Source organism: Anolis sagrei, chromosome 1, assembly GCF_037176765.1.
Source record: "Anolis sagrei isolate rAnoSag1 chromosome 1, rAnoSag1.mat, whole genome shotgun sequence".
Classification (NCBI taxonomy): domain Eukaryota; kingdom Metazoa; phylum Chordata; class Lepidosauria; order Squamata; family Dactyloidae; genus Anolis; species Anolis sagrei.
In genome coordinates, this window is record NC_090021.1 from 125,464,076 (window position 1) to 125,482,971 (window position 18,896).

The window sequence follows — 18,896 nt, forward strand, 5'->3', positions numbered from 1 at the left end:
GTTCCAGGCAGAAGCAAGACTCCTCTCGCAATTGCCTCTTGAGATTCCTTGTGTGAAGTGGGGTGGGATTGTAAGGCACATTTTCCTGATACAAAGGGGGACGGACCCTATGCATCACAATTGCTGCTGTATAGTAAGTGGAGATGTTGAGGAGTGGGGGAGGGGGTCTTTTATAAAATTTATTTTTTTCAATTTAAAAATTAAATACCCAGGATATTTTTTTAGATATATAAAAGTAAATCTATATAACAAAAACTAAACGACTATAAAAAAATTACAAAACAGCAAGAGAAAAAGAAAACCCACAAAACAAGGAGACCAACCAACATCTTCAAACGTCCCACCATCCATCTGCTGGCTAATATCCTTTATTAGTTTTACACCCTTTTAATGATATCATATAGTTACACTTCTATTTTTGGCAAGATTTTACTATTTGATGAATCTTCAGTTTGATAAACGCTAAAGTCTGCTGTGTTCTGGTAATCGCAGTACCAATATGTGAGGGAGCATGGGGATGGGTATGCCAGCCCTCACACCATTATTGCTGCCCTACCTGCATTGAAGAGTGACTCTTTGAAGTAGTGTGTGCATAAGCACACATAAACACACTTTTTTGTTTTTTACTTCTTAAGACTCGTCATTTAATTTCCATTCTAGTTCTGGTCTCATGGTCAATACCTGTGATCATTCATCCTTTTCCAACTTGTGCAGGTGAGGAGGACAGTGCTGGTAGGGGAATGGGCTAGTTTTAGATAGTCTATTGATCAAGGCCAAGTAAAGTCTGGTTCTCCAGATATTGTTGGAATGCAAATCCCATCAGCCCCAGTCCAGTATAAACTGGTGATGATGAATAATGGGAGCTACAATTCAACCATAACTGGAGGATCAATAGTATGACATGATATGGGTTTCCCAAATTGCCTGCCCTTGTCATTGGCAAAAAAAAAAAAAAACATGAGTGAAGACATTAAATCTTTGTTATCCTGCCCCTAGGATTGCCTGAGTCAACAATATATTGCCTCAGTCAGAAAATGCCACTTACGTTGGTGAGTCAGCATGACAACAAATGGATCTTTAATTCAATTTCTTTTTAATCCTAAAACAAGACCCTGTCATGTACACAGCAATCATGTTTAGTGAAATCACCTGAATATTCTCTAAATGTGCCTTTCACATTTCTGCCATACCGTGAGTAACCATACATCTTCTTAAGTACGGTACCTAAATAGACATCCGTGGGTGAATCTGGTTGTATCACAGCATTTAACATATATGCACAGATAATCAGAGATCATTGATGTGTCATTTGCACTTCTTATATTCACCAGGGAAATTGCTGGGACTTTTTTTTTTTTTTTTGCAGCTCTTGTGTGGATGAGGTAATATTTCAGTTACTAAGCCATATGAGAGAAGTGGATTTCTTTCAAACTCAAACATGGATTCAGTTCTCCAAATCAAAATTCCCTTCCATTCAAACTATAAAACAGGGTGCAAGTTCCAAGGACCAAGCCCCAAATAGTTTCAATCACTTCATTTTTCAGAGATATTTCCACCCTACACCTATGGCAAAATTTATTGTATCCATAGATTTGTCTTATTTTTATTTAGCACTAGCCGTCCCCTGCCACGCGTTGCTGTGGCCCAGTCTGGTGATCTGGAAAATAATGAGAAGGTGTTGGTTTCTAATATATTTAATGTCTTTATGCTTGAGGGTGAACAGTATTGCTGTTTTTTTTGCCAGTGTTGATGTGGAGACTGTCTGGTTTGCCTACCCTGGAAAAAGGCAACATATAATTGTCCTTCTTTAGGAGCCCCTTTCACATCTATGATACTATATCTTTGTGCATGTGAATCATATCTATATATCTATATCTATGGCTGGATGGCCCTTTGTCAGGAGGGCTTTGATTACGTTTTCTTGTTCCGGTGAAGGCAGTTGGACTGGATGGCCTTAAGTATTTTCTGTTGGTCATGAGGGTTTTCTGTGGGAAGTTTGCCCCAATTCTGTCGTTGGTGGGGTTCAGAATGCTCTTTGATTGTAGGTGAACTATAAATCCCAGCAACTACAACTCCCAAATGTCAAGGTCTATTTCACCCAAACTTCATCTGTGTTCGTATTTGGGCATATGGAATTTTTGTGCCAAGTTTGGTCCAGATCCATCATTGTTTGAGTCCAAAGTGCTCTCTGGGTGTAGGTGAACTACAACTCCAAAACTCAAGGTCAATGCCAACCAAACCCTTCTAGTGTTTTCTTTTGGTCATGGGAGTCCTATGTGCCACGTTTGGTTCAATTCCATCATTGGTGGAGTACAGAATGCTCTTTGATTGTAGATGTACTATAAATCCCAGCAACTACAACTCCGAAATGACAAAATCTTTTTTTTTTTGAGTGATGGTCGCTCCTTGGGTTAGTAGGTATCATGTGGCCAAATTTGGCAGCAATTCGTCTGGTGGTTTTTGAGTTATGTTAATCCCACAAACGAACATTACATTTTTATTAATATAGATGAAATCCTTGTGATCTCCTGAGTTCAAAAAGCCAGCAGAAGCCTTTCAGAAAAGGCTTTCCAGGTGCAGACATTACAAAAGTCTGTAGAAATTTACATCAGGTGAGGTTTGCTCTGTGGGACTATCGCCTTGAGCTTGGACTGTTAATATATACTCTGGTGTTATTTGGGTGCCGAGGCTTTGACATGTGCCAGGACTGTGGAATAACCTGCTGGAAGATATTAGGTAGCTAGAGTCCCCTGGATGAGAATTTTGAATTGCCCTCCCTAAACTGCAAATCCCAGGATTTAATGGGGTGTCATAACTATTAGAACAAGAGCACTATAGCTGCATGGTGTGGACGGATCTCAGGTAAATAAGACATGACTTGATTGTCCTCTAATACAGAAACTGAGGAACCACACTGACGTTTTCCAGTCATATCCATGTACATTTCCATCAGAAGGTCAAGTCTATCGGCGTGATTGTGGTGCATCAGCCATGTTACACATCAGTCAAATAAATGCTTAAGTAAATCACAAATATTGTAAGATATTTATTTCATGTTAGTCTAATGGTACAAAGTGAGTCATGTGGTTCTGTTATTAATATAGCTTCTAAATGTAATTGAGTGGATTTACCCAGACCTTTGGGATGATTTGAAATCATTGCCCCATCTTAATTTTTGTGTTTTACTTGAACATACAATGGTGACCAGCTACAATCTTCAGTGAAACAAATCATTGGAAAGCTTTTATTGCTTCTGCAATCATTTTCTCATCAGGGGGTGATTTTCTTGGACTACCGGGTTCTAAAAACTTCTTAATGTTAGGGATGTTGCTTAGTCTTGTTTTCAAAGCCTAAAAAAGAAAAAAGAGAGACACACTGTGTTCGGGAGGACAAGAATTTTACATAAAGAAAAGGTGCTGCATTTTCCAACCCTGCTATGTGGCTGTGACACGTGGACTGTCTACAGATGTCACACTCAACTCCTGGAACAATTCCATCAGTGTTGCCTCAAAAATCCTGCAATTCTCTTGGGAAGACAGGCAGAGAAATGTCAGTGCTCTGGAAGAAGCAAAGGCCACCAGCACTGAAGCAAGGCTCCTATGCCATCAACTCCGCTGGACTAGCCACGTTGTCCAAATGCCTGATCACAGTCTCCCAAAGCAATTACTCTTCTCCCAACTTAAGAACAGGAAACACAATGTTGGTGGACAGGAAAAGCGATTTAAAGATGGGCTTAAAGTCAACCTTAAAAATGGTGGCATAGATACAGAGAACTGGGAAGCCCTGGCCCTTGAGCACTCTAACTGGAGGTCAGCTGTGACCAGCAGTGCTGCGGAATTTGAAGAGGCACAAATGGAGGGCAAAAGAGAGAAACATGCTAAGAGGATGGAGCATCAAGCCAACCCTGACCAGGTCCGCCTTCCACCTGGAAACCAATCCCTTCACTATGGAAGAACATGAGGAACAAGAATAGGGCTCCGCAGCCACCTACGTATCCATTGCGTAGATTGGAGGACCATTATCCTTGGCCTACAAGGGATTGCCTAAGTATACCACAATATTTGTAATTTGAGCAGCATAAACCTTCAACCCTTGACAAAGACAAAATGAATATATTAGGCAAAAGTATTTTAGAAGATCCTGCATTTGTGACTGCTTCATATTACCAATCCCTACAAGTTTTCTTAATTCTGAGATGCCTATGGATTATTTAAGCCCCCTAAACCAAATTTCCTATTTTGTAGATGATGAATCTCCTCTGTTGAGTGGGAAGCAGCTGGTGATCTCTCTGTGTGTGTGTGTGTGGGGGGGGGGGGGATGTGTGTGTGAAACAGGGACCCTATTTTTTCCTGCCACAACAGATGTTACGGCAGTCAACTGCTTTCTGAACAACAGAGAAATGTTGCAGGACCTGGGAATGAAAAATATATATGCTAAGATTAACTACCTAGCTATGTACCTTCTATAGTTGTATAGCAATGTAATATACTGAAGGGAAATGTTTATTTCTGCAAAATAATTGGGTTTTTTTGTATGCCCCATCTGATTATTTTGCTTTATCCATTTCTCGGTTTGTATTACTACTTTAGACTTTGAGTCCCATAACCCTTGCCCAACAATAATCCTTTGATTATTGGAACTGAAAACAGGAGGGTCTGAGTTTTCCCACTCGCCTCTATTGCATGCTAGCCCTTTCAACTACTATGCATTCCTACAGGATTTCCAGAACATGATCCAGGGTCTGAGAACATGAATACATGACATAGTAAAATTCATGGCTGTGTTGCCATTCCATGGGCAGTTCTACACAGGTGATTTATCCTGGGTGGCAACGGCAAATGCCGGATTGCCCCCCATTATGGAGGCAGGAGTTAGTCTCATTGGTGGGCCCCAGGCATGTAGCCGGGGGGGGGGGGGCTCGGGGGGCTTCAGCCCCCCCCCCGAAATTCTCATGGTGGTTCGCGAAAAGGCCTTACTGGTGCATTATTTAAACTGTTATGTTTATTAATATCATGATTTGATCACCATTCTCAATATATCCCATATGTATGGGGGTATTGGGGTAATGATACAAAAGGTTTGCTAGGCTACACCCTCTTTCACTCAGACTCAGCCCCCCCCCCCCGAAACTCAGCCCCCCCCGAAACCCCCCCCTGAAAATTTTTTAGCCCCCCCCCCCCCCGAAACGAAATCCTGGCTACGGGCCTGGTGGGCCCCATTACCATCCCTCTAACTCTGTTCTTTTTGTCACTGCAGTTAATAAGCATAGGATGGTTTAGGCCGGCTACTCATTACCAGAGCAACGAGGGAGGAGAAAGAAGAGGAATCACCCTCTCCATCCCCCCCTCCCTTCTACAATTCCATCATCCATTCACTCACTCCAGGTGATGAGTGACCAGTATGGCCCATATTTCACCCACTTGCTGGAGATGGAAGTGGGGGAAATGGGATTGAGAGACAGAGAATGCTATCCCAATCCCCATGGCACCTGAGCCATCTCAGAATCAGCCCAATTCTTTGTATGGGCCCAAATTCATGGTTTGCCTCCAATTCTGGAGGAGAATATAGATCAATTCATAACTTTGATTAAGGCAATTCAGGGTAACGTTAAGCAGCTTGGGCCCATGTTAATCCAGATCGGCTCTTTGCATCATTTACCCACCACAAAGTAGATTTGTTGGCCATTTGCTCTCATTGCTCAGTGCAGATGCACTTCCTGTCTTGCCAAAACTGGTTGTTTACCTTTAAAAGAGGAAACTTGGAGAGGACATCAGCCTTCAGCTCTTCTGTAGCTAAAATGGCTTCAAGCAACTGGATATCTGCTCTGCTGAGTTGATTCCCCACCAGAAAATCCTGTCCATGGTCTTTGAGAGCCTACAGAGCAAGAAACAGAGGGTTTCAGTTAGGGTTGGCTTATGTTTTTGAAGAGCCACAGTCAAAGTTTGGATACAACAAACAAGCAACTTAAATGGCAGGCATTTAATTCAATAGCCCTTGTAGTCCCATCCCCTTATATGATTCTCTGATTGTACCATGCATCCTTGTGGTTTTGTGTCATGGTTAACTGATTTACAGGGCCCATCTAGACAGGTCTTCCCATTTCAAAAAGGGGAGTGGCTAGACAATGTCAGCACTAAATGTGTGCTGAATCACTACAGAGGAGGGAAACTGTGGAATAAAAAGGTCCCTTTTTATATCGTTTCTGACCAAAAGATGGACATCTTCATAGGTGTGCATGACCCTGCATTCCAAAATATGTGTGTTTTCCTTCTCTTCCCCTTGGGGAGACTGCTCCAGCCGATGTCCCTTTTAAAAAACCTGAAACAGCTGATCAGCTGATTGTGCTGTCAAACAAATGTACAGCTTATTGAAAGGAAGCACAAACAGAGAACCATTAAAATTCTCTGAAACTCTATATTTTACACTGTATAATATTACACAGAAGTTTAATAAATAATTATGGAAGAGAGAAATCTAGTGGAAGTATTTTTAAAAAATTAACTCTATTATGCGCTGAATCTCATATGTGCACATGCACATATACGGATCACTGCATAACTCTCTCTCTCTCTCTGTGTGTGTGTGTGTGTATCTCCTGCCAGATGTCCTCTGTCCGCCCTCTATTTTATCCCAAGATACAGAAGGGAGGCCAATGAGGACAGCAAGGGAGGAAAGCCCAGGACTGGCATGTCTGTGTGGGACCTTCTCTGAGGTCCCGGGTTATTTTGCCCCTCTTTTTAATCCCACTTTTTGGCATTGTCTGGAAGTGCTCCCAATCAGCTAAAGCTGGACTCCACCACTGTGCAAACCTGTATTCTCAGTAAGGGAACACAAATGTATCTATGCCCTCAAGACCAACGTGTAAGAGCAGCCACCAGAGCTCAGTGGTTCCTGATGTGCAGATGGCCCCATTAAGCAATGGAATTGCAGTACCATTAGCGTCAGTGTATCAGGATCTCTTACACAGTTCCCTGTCATGCAGGTTGTCCCAATAGACATTGACAAAATTCACTACTAAATTTTAATGCTGAAATATGTTGCCTCTACTGCAGGATATTCGCTCCTCCATTGTCACTGATTTCTGACATATGAAACAGTTGCACTGAGACCTACCAAAGATGAACAGTTATTGAGCTTAGGCAAATGCCTTCTCGCATAAATACCTTTTCATAGACTGGGAAATATCTGTCAGTGGCTTTTTCAATTATTGCTGTAGTTTCCTTCTCCTTCTGATCAGCTGGCTTGAAGGGCAGGTGAATGATCATTTCATTCAGGTCCATAGTGCCTTCACAATACATATCAATTCTGTAAAATAAAATAAAAAAAGGGGGGGGGAGGATTCTGTGATTCTTACTAACCAGTTATTATATACTATGTCGGCTTCTCTGAAAAACTGAAATGCACAACACCTCTTCTCCGATGATGGAAAACATTTTTCAGATTATTTTGATCACCAATTCATCCACATTGTAGAATTGTTATAGTTTGATATCATGACTCCATCCTATTGAATGTTGCAAAGCTACAAATCCCAGGATGGAGCTACAACACTTAAAATGGTTTAATGTTGCAATAACTTTGCAGTGCAGATGCATGCCTGATAAACTCAATACAGTGCAGCTTCCTCATGTTTGTACAGGAGTATGGATCCCGAGGTGGCACAGTGGGTTGAAGTGCTGAGCTGCTGAACTTGCTGACCGAAAGGTCTCAGGTTTGAATCCAGGAAGTGGCGTGAGTTCCCGCTGTTAGCCCCAGCTTATGCCAACTTAGCAGTTCAAAAAAATGCAAATGTGAGTAGATCAATAGGTACTGCTCAGGCGGGAAGGTAACGGCACTCCATGGAGTCATGCTGGCCACATGACCTTGGAGATGTATATGGACAACGATGGCTCTCTGGCTTAGAAATGGAGATGAGCACCAATCCCCAGAGTCGAACACGACTAGACTTAATGTAAGGGGAAAACCTTTACCTTCACCTACAGTCTAATGTTGTCTGCACCCAATTCCTTCAAACAAAGAGCCTTTTTTTAAAAAAAATGCTCACATTCTGTCATGTTATTCTTTTCCATATAATCCACTTGGAAAAGATGTATTACATTTAAGTTTGGTGGAAGTAAATGAATGGCTGGAGGAATGTTGAGTAATTGGTGTTGTTGTTGGATGCAATTCCCATCATCCCTTAAATGACACCAATGGCTAGAGCTGAGGTTCAACAGAAGAGTCCAGGCTCAAGGATGAACTCTAGAGAAAGAATGATTGACTTCTAATGAACCCAGTCTATGTGAACTCAATGACGAGTCAATACTGCTCCACGACTAGCAGTGGCAGTGAGCTGAAAAAGGCTGAATCATAACCTGTCAGCAGATCAAAGGACAAACCAGATTTCTCATATCTTGCACAATAAACAGACACAGACATGTAGTAACCAAATGCTGAACTGTTGCCTACAGTGCTCTCTGCTTGATGTCCTTCCCACCGAGATTGTATTTTTCTGCAATGTAGTTGAGAATGGCTCGAGTCTGCGCCAGCTTCATCCCATCAATTTCCACCATGGGCACTTGCTGGAAGAGTAGGAATCCATCTTGAGGGGGAAAGGTAAAATGGGGGAGGGAATAGTTTATTTTCCTTCTCATGTATATTATTAGGATTATAGGAAACGTCTCAAGTCATGCTTTGAAAGTGATTTCTTGGACACCTGGGGTAGCTCACACACTCATGGCTGGATCTAGACTGCCCTATATTCCAGGATCTGATCCCAGAGTATCTGCTTTGAACTGGATTATATGAGTCTTCACTACCAGATAATCTGGGATAAGTATATAATCTGGGATACAGGGCAGTGTAATCCCAACCTTAGAAGGAGGCAATGGCAAACCCTTCTGATTAATCTCACCACAAAAACCCCATGATAGGTTTATCTTAAGTTTGCAATAATTCAGAAACTGCAACTTATTCCTATCTACAACTGTGCTTTTGTAGTTGGTACATAATAGAGAGAGCCCCCTGGTGGCGCAGTAGGTTAAACCTCTTAGCTGCTGAACTTGCTGACCAAAAGGTTGGCAGTTCGAATCCGGGGAGCAAGGTGAGCTCCGGCTGTTAGCCCCAGCTTCTGCCAACCTAGCGGTTTGAAAACATGCAAATATGAGTGGATCAATAGGTACTGCCTTGGCAGGAAGGTAACGGCGCTCCATGCAGTCATGACCTTGGAAGTGCCTACCAACATTGCTGGTTCTTTGGCTTAGAAATGGAGATGAGCACCACCTCCAAGGGGTCAGACACAACTAGACTTAATGTTAGGGGAAACCTTTACCATTACCTTTCATAATGCAGAACAATACTAACAAGTCCTATACAAAAAAAATCTGTTTTATGGTTTCCATAGTGGCCCATGTGATCTTTACACAAAGAATCCACATAAAGTCCTTCTGCTTCATCACCATCAATTCGAGTTTTGCCTTTAGCTACAAAGGGAGCAATAAAGCACTCATGATCACCAAAGAAGACATATTAAATGTTTAGACAACATACTCACCTTGTCTTAACTTTTCTAGATCTGCCTTTGACTGAATATATTGCTCTTCAAACTAGCAAAGAAAGAAATAAAATGGCAAATAACTGGAAGGATTTAATAATATAAAATGGCCTATAATGTCAATATTTTCTATTTTTAAAATAACTTTGACTCTGACTACAAAAACTTACCTTGGGCAGGTCACACTCTCTTGACCTAAAAGGAAACGTGAATTCTTGCCATGAGATGAAAGCACTCCCTTCAAACTTGAAGTGAAGGAATTAACCCTCACCACTAAATGCCAATACCTCAAATGAATTCTGAAAATAATCTAGTAAGAGAGCTAGATAGGGGGAGAGTGTCCCTACTAGTTCTCCTGGACTTCTCAGTGGCGTTTGATACCATTGACCATGGTACCCTTCTGGGTCACCTCACCGGTATGGGATTGGGAGGCACTGTTTTACAGTGGCTCCAATTCTTCCTGGAGGGGTGGACCCAGATGGTGATGCTCGGGGACTCCTGTTAGACCCTCTGTCCATCCTGTCCGCCCCCCCCCCCCCATACTGTTGAATATCTACATGAAACTGCTGGGAGAGATCATCCAGAGTTTTGAAGTTTGGTGTCAAATTTATGTTGATGACACCCAACTCTATTACTCCTTCCCACCGAAAACCAAGGATGCTGTCCTACTCCTAAACCAGTGAAGGACTGGATGAGGGCTAATAGGTTGAAGATAAATCCAGGCAAAACAGAGAGGTACTCCTGGTCAGTCAGAAGGTGGATCAGGGTGTGGGGTTACAGCTAGTGTTGGATGGGGATCACCCCCCCCCCCCCCCGAAGACACAGGTCCGCAGTCTGGGGGTGATCTGGAATCCCAGTTGTCGGCGGTGGCCAGGAGTGCCTTCGCACAATTAAAACTTGTACACCAGTTGCATCTATACCTTGATATGCCAGATCTGGCCATGTTATCCCATGCCTGAGTCACTTTCCATTTGGACTACTGCAACGCTCTCAATGTGGGGCTGCCTTTGAAGATAGCCCAGAAGCTTCAACTAGTTCAGAGATCAGCAGCCAGGTTACTAACTGGAGCGCCATATTGTGAGAGAATGACTCCCATGTTGTGACAGCTCCACTAGCTGCAGGTCCGCTTCCAGGCTAAATACAAAGTGCTGGTTATTACTTATAAAGTCCAAATGCAGCTCTGTATAAAAACTGACATGAGTGCTGCGATCTGCAGAGGATGCCCTGCTCTCATTCCCATGCCTGTCTCAAGCACACTAGGTGGGAACGAGAGAGGGGGCCTTCTCTGTGGCTGCTCCCCACCTCTGAAACTCCCTCCCAAAAGAATTTAAAACACCCCCTCTCTCCTCTTCTTCAAAAAAAGCTTTTTAAAACCCACTTATAACACATCTTCATACATATCCTTGTTTACATACTGGAATCTTACCTCAGCTTGGTTGGTCACTGAAAGTCATTCCATATTTTAATGTATTTAACTGTTAATTAATTATGTGGTAAATGTTTGTGATGTATTATAATTTGTTTATTTAAGTCGTTTACTTGTATATTTTTTGTTCCTTTGGGATTAGTTATTATAAGTCTTATGTTGCAATTGTTTTATTTATTGTTGTTGAAGTTTATCTGTTGTTTGTGCGTTATCGGCATTGAATGTTTGCCTCTTTTATTGGAAACTGCCCTGAGTTCCCCCGGGGAGATATAACAGGGTACAAATAAGTTGTTGTTGTTGTTGTTGTTGTTGTTGTTGTTATTTGAAACACAACAAGGTTAGTACACAGCAAACAAGATCACAATACTGGTTGTTGTATTGGATCACACGTCGGACACTTTCCAGTTTTCTAGGACTATGTGATGTATCAGCGAATAATGCGTGCAGATCCCAGTAGGGTGGTCCTTTGCAGTTGACAGATGGTAACTTTGTCAGTGCTGATTGTGTTTAAGTGCAGGTCAAGGTCTTTAGGCACTGCACCCAGTGTGCCAATCACCACTGGGACCACCTTGACTGGCCAAAGTCTTTGCAATTCAATCTTTAAATCATCGTATTGTGTCAGCTTTTGTTGCTGTTGTTGTTGTTAAATGTATTTGGAGAAAAGCATTGAAGACAAACCTCTATTCCTGCTGCAGCCAACAGCCACCTGATGGTTTCCATTCGGCCTCTTGCTTTGAAGTAATGAAGCTTAGGTTTCCCAGCCATGTTTCCAAGTGTTTTCTTTCCTGTTTAAAAAAATATCATTTAAAAAAGAAACAATATATGGAAGGTGAGAAATCAGAAAAAAAGAGCAGGACACCTTTCAATACCTGCATTTTGCTCTTGTTCTTGCTTTTATTAGGGAAAGGTCTGGTATATATATAAAATTATACATGTGAAAAACACTTCCATTTCTAATTGCATACAATACATATATATCATAATGTTAGTTGTCATCACCCAGCTGGTCATCTGCTTGTGAAAGAAACTTCATGTTCTTGAAAACCAGCTTGCAGAGAACAAATCCAGAATAGTGCAAAAGAAAAGAACACTGTTAATTATTGACTGTTAATTAGTTAATTTATTAAACTTTATATTCCTTCATAGCAGATTTTTCTGGGTGGCGTGCAAATATAATAAGAAATTAAAGACAATTCCAGATTAAAACAATAGGCGCTTAAACAGGTTAGAACATGTCAAACATCACAAGTACTTGCAATAGCTGAGCCCGTACCTTGGGAAGTCTGACTTGACCACGGTAGTCCACGCTCTGGTTACATCCTGCATAGATTACTGCAACGCGCTCTACGTGGGGTTGCCTTTGAAGATGGCCCGGAAACTTAAAATGGTCCAGCGTGCAGCAGCCAGATTGCTAACAGGAGCGGCGCTCAGGGAGCACACAACTCCTCTGCTGCATCAGCTCCACTGGCTGCTGGTTTGCTACCGGGCCCAATTCAAAGTGCTGGCTTTAGCCTATAAAGCCCTAAACGGTTCTGGCCCAGCCTACCTATCCGAACGCATCTCTTCCTACGATCCCTCCAGGAAGTTAAGATCATCTGAGGAGGCCCTGCTCTCGATCCCGTCTGCTTCGCAAGCACGCTTGGCGGGGACGAGAGACAGGGCCTTCTCTCTTATTGCACTGTCTTTTTTGTCTAAATGCACTTAATTGTTTTTGCTTTTGTATTGTATTGATGGCATCGAATTGTGCCGATATGTAGACCGCCCTGAGTCGCCTGCGGGCTGATATGAGCGGGATATAAGTGATGTAAATAAATAAATAAATAAATAAATGAAAACCCAGAATAATGAAAAGCTATGTACATTTCAGTTAAATTAATTCCCAACAGTGCTCCTTAAAAAAGCAACATCTTAAGTGGGTACCAAAAAAACACAACTAGCCTCAATGTCAAGGGGAAACCTTTACCTTTAAGCAAGCCTTTTATCACTGTAATTGTTGTCATCACACACACACACCCCTCCCACCTCCAATTGAATCCAGATCAGTAGCAAACTTGCCGGCACTGCAGCTCCTTGAAAGTTAGTCTTGTGTGTACTGTTGCTATTTTTTTGCACTAGTTGCAGCCCCCGAGTCCTCTTCAAGCGCAGAATGTTATAATTACATCTTAATCGGGACAGTACAGTACATTACAGTGGTGCAGGAAAAGTTCCAGCCCACACACTTGGCACTATACTGAGCTGCACTGGGCCACCAACAACCAAAGATGGCTCTAGAACTACTTTCAACTGTGCATTTGTTCCTTCAATGGCAGTACAATCCCATCCAGAGCAGGCAGCTTAAGCCAGTGGGTCTCAACCTTCCTAATGCCGTGACCCCTTAATACAGTCCCCCAACCATAAAATTATTTTTGTTGGTGCTTAATAACTGTAATTTTGCTATTGTTGTTAATCGTAATGTAAATATTTGATATGCAGGATGTATTTTCATTCATGGCACAAATACCCAATACACCCAAATTTGAATACTGGTGTGGTGGTGGGGGGGCGGGGGGCGTTAATTTTGCTATTTGGGAGTTGTAGTAGCTGGGATTTATAGTTAACCTACAATCAAAGAGCATTCTGAACTCCACCAACAATGGAATAGAACCAAACTTGGCACACAGAACTCCCATGACCAACAGAAAGTACTGGAAGGGTTTGAAGGACATTGACCTTGAGTTTTGGAGTTGTAGTTCACCTACATCCAGAGAGCACTGTGGATTCAAACAATGATGGATCTGGACCAAACTTGGCATGGATGCTCAATATGCTGAAATGTGAACACTGGTGGAGTTTGGGGAAAATAGACCTTGACATTTGGGAGTTGTACTTGCTGGGATTTAAAGTTCACCTACAATCAAAGAGCATTCTGAACCTCACCAACTATAGAATTGGGCCAAACTTCCCACACAGAACCCCCATGCCCAGGCCCGTAGCCAGGATTTCGATTCAAGGGGGGGCTGCATTTGTTTCGGGGGGGGGGGGGCTGAGCCTGAGTGAAAGAGGGTCTACCCTAGCAAACCTTTTGTATCGTTACCCCAGTACCCCATGCATATGGGATATATTGAGGATAGTAATCAGATCATGATATGAATAAACATAGCAGTTTAAATAATGCACCAGTAAGGCCTTTTCGTGAACCAGCATGAGAATTTCGGGGGGGGGGGCGTTTGAAGCCTCTCAAGCCTCCCCCCCGCCCTGGCTACATGCCTGCCCATGACCAACAGAAAATACTGTGTTTTCTGATGGTCTTTGGTTATATCCCCTCGCGACCCCCCGCCCAGGAGTCCCGAGAAACTCTGGCTTAAGCAATACCCAACTGCTGAGAAGACATAGCCTCCTTCTTTTGTCTTTTGGTGTCAGGAAGCACTCATCCACTGCTTCCATTTCTTCATTTTCATTTTGCTCAATGCTTTCACAGTGTCTGACAAGAAGGGAGCTACCTGAGCAGTATACTTCTCCTGAATGTTAGGCCATGTAGCCAATATTGTCAATCTTGACGGGCAGGGACTCTGGAGTTTTAAGGTGTATCTGCATTAATAGAAATAATGGAATTTGAAACCACTTTAACTGCCATAGCTCAATGCTATGGAATTTGGGGAGTTGTAGTTTTACCAGGCCTTTTGCTTTCTGTGCCAAAGATTGCTGGTGTCTGACCAAGCTACAAATTCCAGGACGCCATCACATTGAGCCATTGTAGTTGAAGTAGTATCAAACTCCATGAATTGTCTAGTGCAGATACACCCTCAAGAAGGATTCTTTCTGACCCTTCCCAGTAAATCCTTGGTTTTCTTTGCTGTTATTGGTTCCCTCCAGTTTTTTATTAGGAAGATATTGTTCTACAGTATAAAAGATTTCTATGAGTTTTGTTCTGTTTGAGGAAATAACTTCATAAGAAGCCTTATATGTTTGCCTGATTTTAGAAGCAATGTGCCAAATGTGTATTACCACTAGAAAGGAACGGAGGGCTTAGCAATCCACAGAGAAGTGTTTTCTCTAAAAATCTTTTGTTCCACCAGGGCCCAGGGATTCCCAGAGATAACATTTTAATCAAATCTATGAATAATCAAATCTGCAAAAGTCAAAACTGCAAATGTGGGGGACAACTGTACTGTCTCCTACATTTGCCCTTCCCCTAAAACAGACAAGAATTGGGTATACTTTGGGTGAAAGGCTGTAACAATATTCCAAATATTAACCATGCCTGGTCCTCAAAAATAGATAAAATGTGGTATATTTAGTATGTGATGTCCTAGTGATCTTCCAAATACTAACCATTCCTTACTCCCACACAAATACCAAATAAAAAGGTCCCACAGCCTTTGTCCTGTGGGGTCCCACAGAGTTCAGTACTGTCCCCCATGTTGTTTAACATCTACATGAAGCCGTTGGAAGAGATCATTCAGAGTTTTGGATTTCGATGTTATATGTACGCTGATGATGTCCAACTCTATCACTCCTTTCCACCTACCACTAAGGTGGCTATTCAGGTCCTGAACCGGTGCTTGGCCGCTGTGATGGTTTGGATGAGAGTGAACAAATTGAAACTGAATCCAGACAAGAAAGAGGTACTCCTGGTCGGTTGCAAGGCCAAACAGGGTATCGGGTTACAGCCTGTGCTGGATGGGGTTACACTCCCCTTGAAGGTGCAGGTTCACAGCCTTGGAGTTCTCCTGGACCCAGAGTTGAGCCTGGAACCTCAGGTTTCAGCAGTGTCCAGGGGAGCTTTGCACAATTAAAACTTGTGCACCAGTTGCACCCATACCTTGAGAAGCTAGAATTGGACACGCTATTCCACACTCTTGTTACCCCAAATAGGCTACTGCAACGTGCTCTATGTGGAGTTTCCTTTGAAGACTGTTTGGAAGCTTCAATTGGTCCAACAGATTGCTCACTGGAGTGGAGTACAGGAGCACACAACCCCCCTGTTACATCAGCTCTACTGGCTGCCGGTCTGCTACCAAGCACAATTCAAAGTGCTAGCTTTAGCCTATAAAGCCCTAAACAGTTCGTCCCAGCTTTCCTTATCTCCTTCTATGAACCATCTCAGAGGTGAAGCTCTTCTGGGGAGGCCCTGCTCTCGGTCCCGCCTTCTTCGCAGGCGTGACTGGTGGGGACAAGAGACAGGGCCTCCTCAGTGATGGCCCCTTGACAGTTGAACTTCCTCCCCAGGGTTATTTGATCAGCTCCTTCCCTCCTAGCCTTCAGAAAGAAAGTTAAAACTTGGCTATGGGACCAAGCTTTTGGAGAGTAACTGCAGTGCAATAAATGAATGTAGAACTGGTGCAATGGCAATCAGGAATGGCTCTGGACTACGGTCTTGGATTATGTGATTTTAATAATTGATGTCATTGTTTAATGTTTTAATTCTGTGTTTTTAATGAAAATGTTTTTTATTGTATTTTATTTTTATTATGTTTTTATGGCATTAAATTTTTGCCAATGTGTGAGGCCACTCGGAGTCCCCTTTGGGGTAGAGAAAGGTGGGATACAAATATTGTAAATAAAATTAAATAAATAAATACCAGACAAGATGGGATCTGTTTAGCTTGTTAGATGCAATGCTCTCAAACTGAATGTGACTGAAGAGGGAGCGGCACTTGCCTGGCAAAGAGCAATACCTTCCTGGGCTCTTGTCTCTGTAGAGATCTGAGATGAGGCCACCAAATGACACCCTTTGACCCAGTTGCCAACTCAGGCTCCTTCTTTCAGGTTGTGCAATCTCCTTTTTCCTGCAGCCCTTTCACCTCTTCTGCTCAGAGCTTTTTTGCATTATTTTTGCTCCAAAGAATAACTTTCCTTTGCAGAAAACAAAGTTGCTGTTTCCAGCAGAGCATATGCCAGTGCACAAAGCAATGTGCCAGCTGACCAAAGCAAAGCACAGCTGTGAAGCCTTCCAGCCATAGAAGTCGGGACCAAGGCAAGGGGGCCCGTTCCTGACTTTCTCAAGCCCAAGGTGCTCCAGGCAACACATTCTTTCGTTTCTAGTGTTTTGGGGTGACCAAAGACTTTCCATTCTGCCCCAGCAAGTACCATAAGAGAAACTTTGATGCAACTCTGTGTTGAAGTGAACCCTTCATTGCTGTCCAAGGTGATGAGATTGGTGACTCTGTCATGAACATGATTTGGATAGTTATTCTTATTTGCTTTAAATGTACTATTTTAGCCTTCAAATAATCATTTTAACCACTATGATCTGAATGCTGTCTACATTTGGTGGGGGCATCCTGTGTATATATACAGACAGGAGGAGAGAAATAAGGGGCATTTTCCTTCTGGACCTTTCAAGATAGGAAAACAAGGAGTGATTTGGGGAAAGAGACTTATCAGCTTCCCTTTTCCTCATTTCTTTCCAGAAACCTCTTGGGGAGCCTTCCTATTGTAACTAAAATACCAAAGGAATTGAAGTGGTAACCAAGAGATTGGGCTGCTTTGCAAACTAAGGGCCCTTCCACACAGCTATATAACTCAGAATAGCAAGGTAGATAATCCACAATATCTGCTTTGAATGGTGTTAACTGAGTCCACACTACCATGTAATCCAGTTCAATGTGGATTTTATACAATTGTGTAGAAGGTAACCCAAGATGTCCAGCCACAGCCAATATTAGCCAGCCATGCCAATCCGGTGCATAAGGTAATCCAAAGGCAAACCTGGCAAACCCCCAAAGAAGGAGGGTCCCCGTTCCACCTCTTCCCCTTAATCAACCCCCTCCCCCACAGAAGACGAAGAAGAAAGGAGCAAAAGAAGAGAAGAAGAGGCCACTAGGCAGGAAGACAAATTTTCCTGCTAGATTATGCATATCAGATGTCAGGACTGTGCTATAAAAATCTCATTCTGGAAGAAGTGGGGGGTCTGCAAGAAAAAAGCCTTTGGGTACAATTTGGAAATCCCTCTTCCCTCCGGTGCCCCAAGTTCCCAAGGGAACTGCTACTAACCTGCTTCTGGAAGGAATGAAAGAGCTGCAAGTTCTTCTCCTGCTAGCTAGAGAGAGATAATGTGTGCAACTCAGCTATAAAAGCCTCAGGGAGAAGGGAGATCTTCCCAGGAGGAGGAGACAGACACTCCCTTGGCAAAGTCAAGGGCATGCCAGTTCTACTCCTGCCTTTTACACCTATGGTACAAATGCCCTTTTGTTTGCCAGCTACCAGGGGAATGGGTTATCCTGTTTTTACAATTGGTCTTCAGAACCCACGAATTCTGCACCAACAGATTGCCTCATTTCATTTTTAACAAATCTAAAAGCAAACTTTGATTTTGCCATTTTATATAAGGGATGCCATTTGCTACACTGTTGTATACAATGGGATGAGTACTCATGACTTTTGGTACTATCTAGGTAGGGTCCTGGAACCAAACTCCAGTGTATATAAGAAGGAACTCCACTATAGGCAACCCATACTATCATTCTATGCAATAATTCCATCACTTTTACTGGCAGACAGGAGTTGGCTACTCTGGTTCGTGAATGGTTTGGTTTGCATGAGAAGGTCACAGATTCAGCACATGGATGTCTCCAGCAAATGGCATCTCAACACTACACCCATACAAATGCTGTATAGAAAGTGGAGGGAGTGGGGTTTTCTTCTTTAAAGGTATTTTTTTCAAAGTAGAAAAAAACCAAATAAAGCACTCAAGATAATTTTTAGATATAAAAAATAAAAGATACACAATTCTAACTAAATGACTATTAAAATTACTAAACAGAAAGACAAAAATAAAACACTCTGAAAGAAAAAGCAAACAAATCAAAAACTACAAACATACCACTCCCTACCTGCTAGTTATTCTCTCGTATTAATACATGTCTTTTAAACATATTATATATGTATATACTTTTGACAACACTTTAATAAATCATTAATCTTATGGTTGATAAATGCCCCCACTTTTCTTATGAA

General features: G+C 42.4%; 1 protein-coding gene across 1 annotated transcript; it reads right to left on the reverse strand.

The window, feature by feature from the left end:
- Positions 1–3,033: 3,033 nt before the first annotated feature.
- LOC132783318 (glutathione S-transferase-like) lies at positions 3,034–18,037 on the reverse strand. The gene is made up of 7 exons (XM_060788453.2): positions 17,934–18,037; positions 11,637–11,743; positions 9,533–9,584; positions 8,449–8,581; positions 7,164–7,305; positions 5,743–5,874; positions 3,034–3,350 (listed from the first exon to the last, which is right to left on the reverse strand). The coding sequence occupies exons 2-7, from the start codon at positions 11,721–11,723 to the stop codon at positions 3,231–3,233; spliced, it is 666 nt and encodes a 221-aa protein (XP_060644436.2). The 5' UTR covers positions 11,724–11,743; positions 17,934–18,037; the 3' UTR covers positions 3,034–3,230.
- Positions 18,038–18,896: the final 859 nt, after the last annotated feature.

Coding starts and splice junctions, on each gene's coding strand:
- LOC132783318 (XM_060788453.2), bottom strand. CDS start 11,723: ATGGCTGGGAAACCTAAGCTTCATTACTTCAAAGCAAGAGGCCGAATG. Junction 8,582..9,532: donor TCTAGAAAAGTTAAGACAAG/GTGAGTATGTTG, acceptor TTCCCCCTCAAG/ATGGATTCCTACTCTTCCAG. Junction 3,351..5,742: donor CCAAGTTTCCTCTTTTAAAG/GTAAACAACCAG, acceptor TTTCTTTTTTAG/GCTTTGAAAACAAGACTAAG.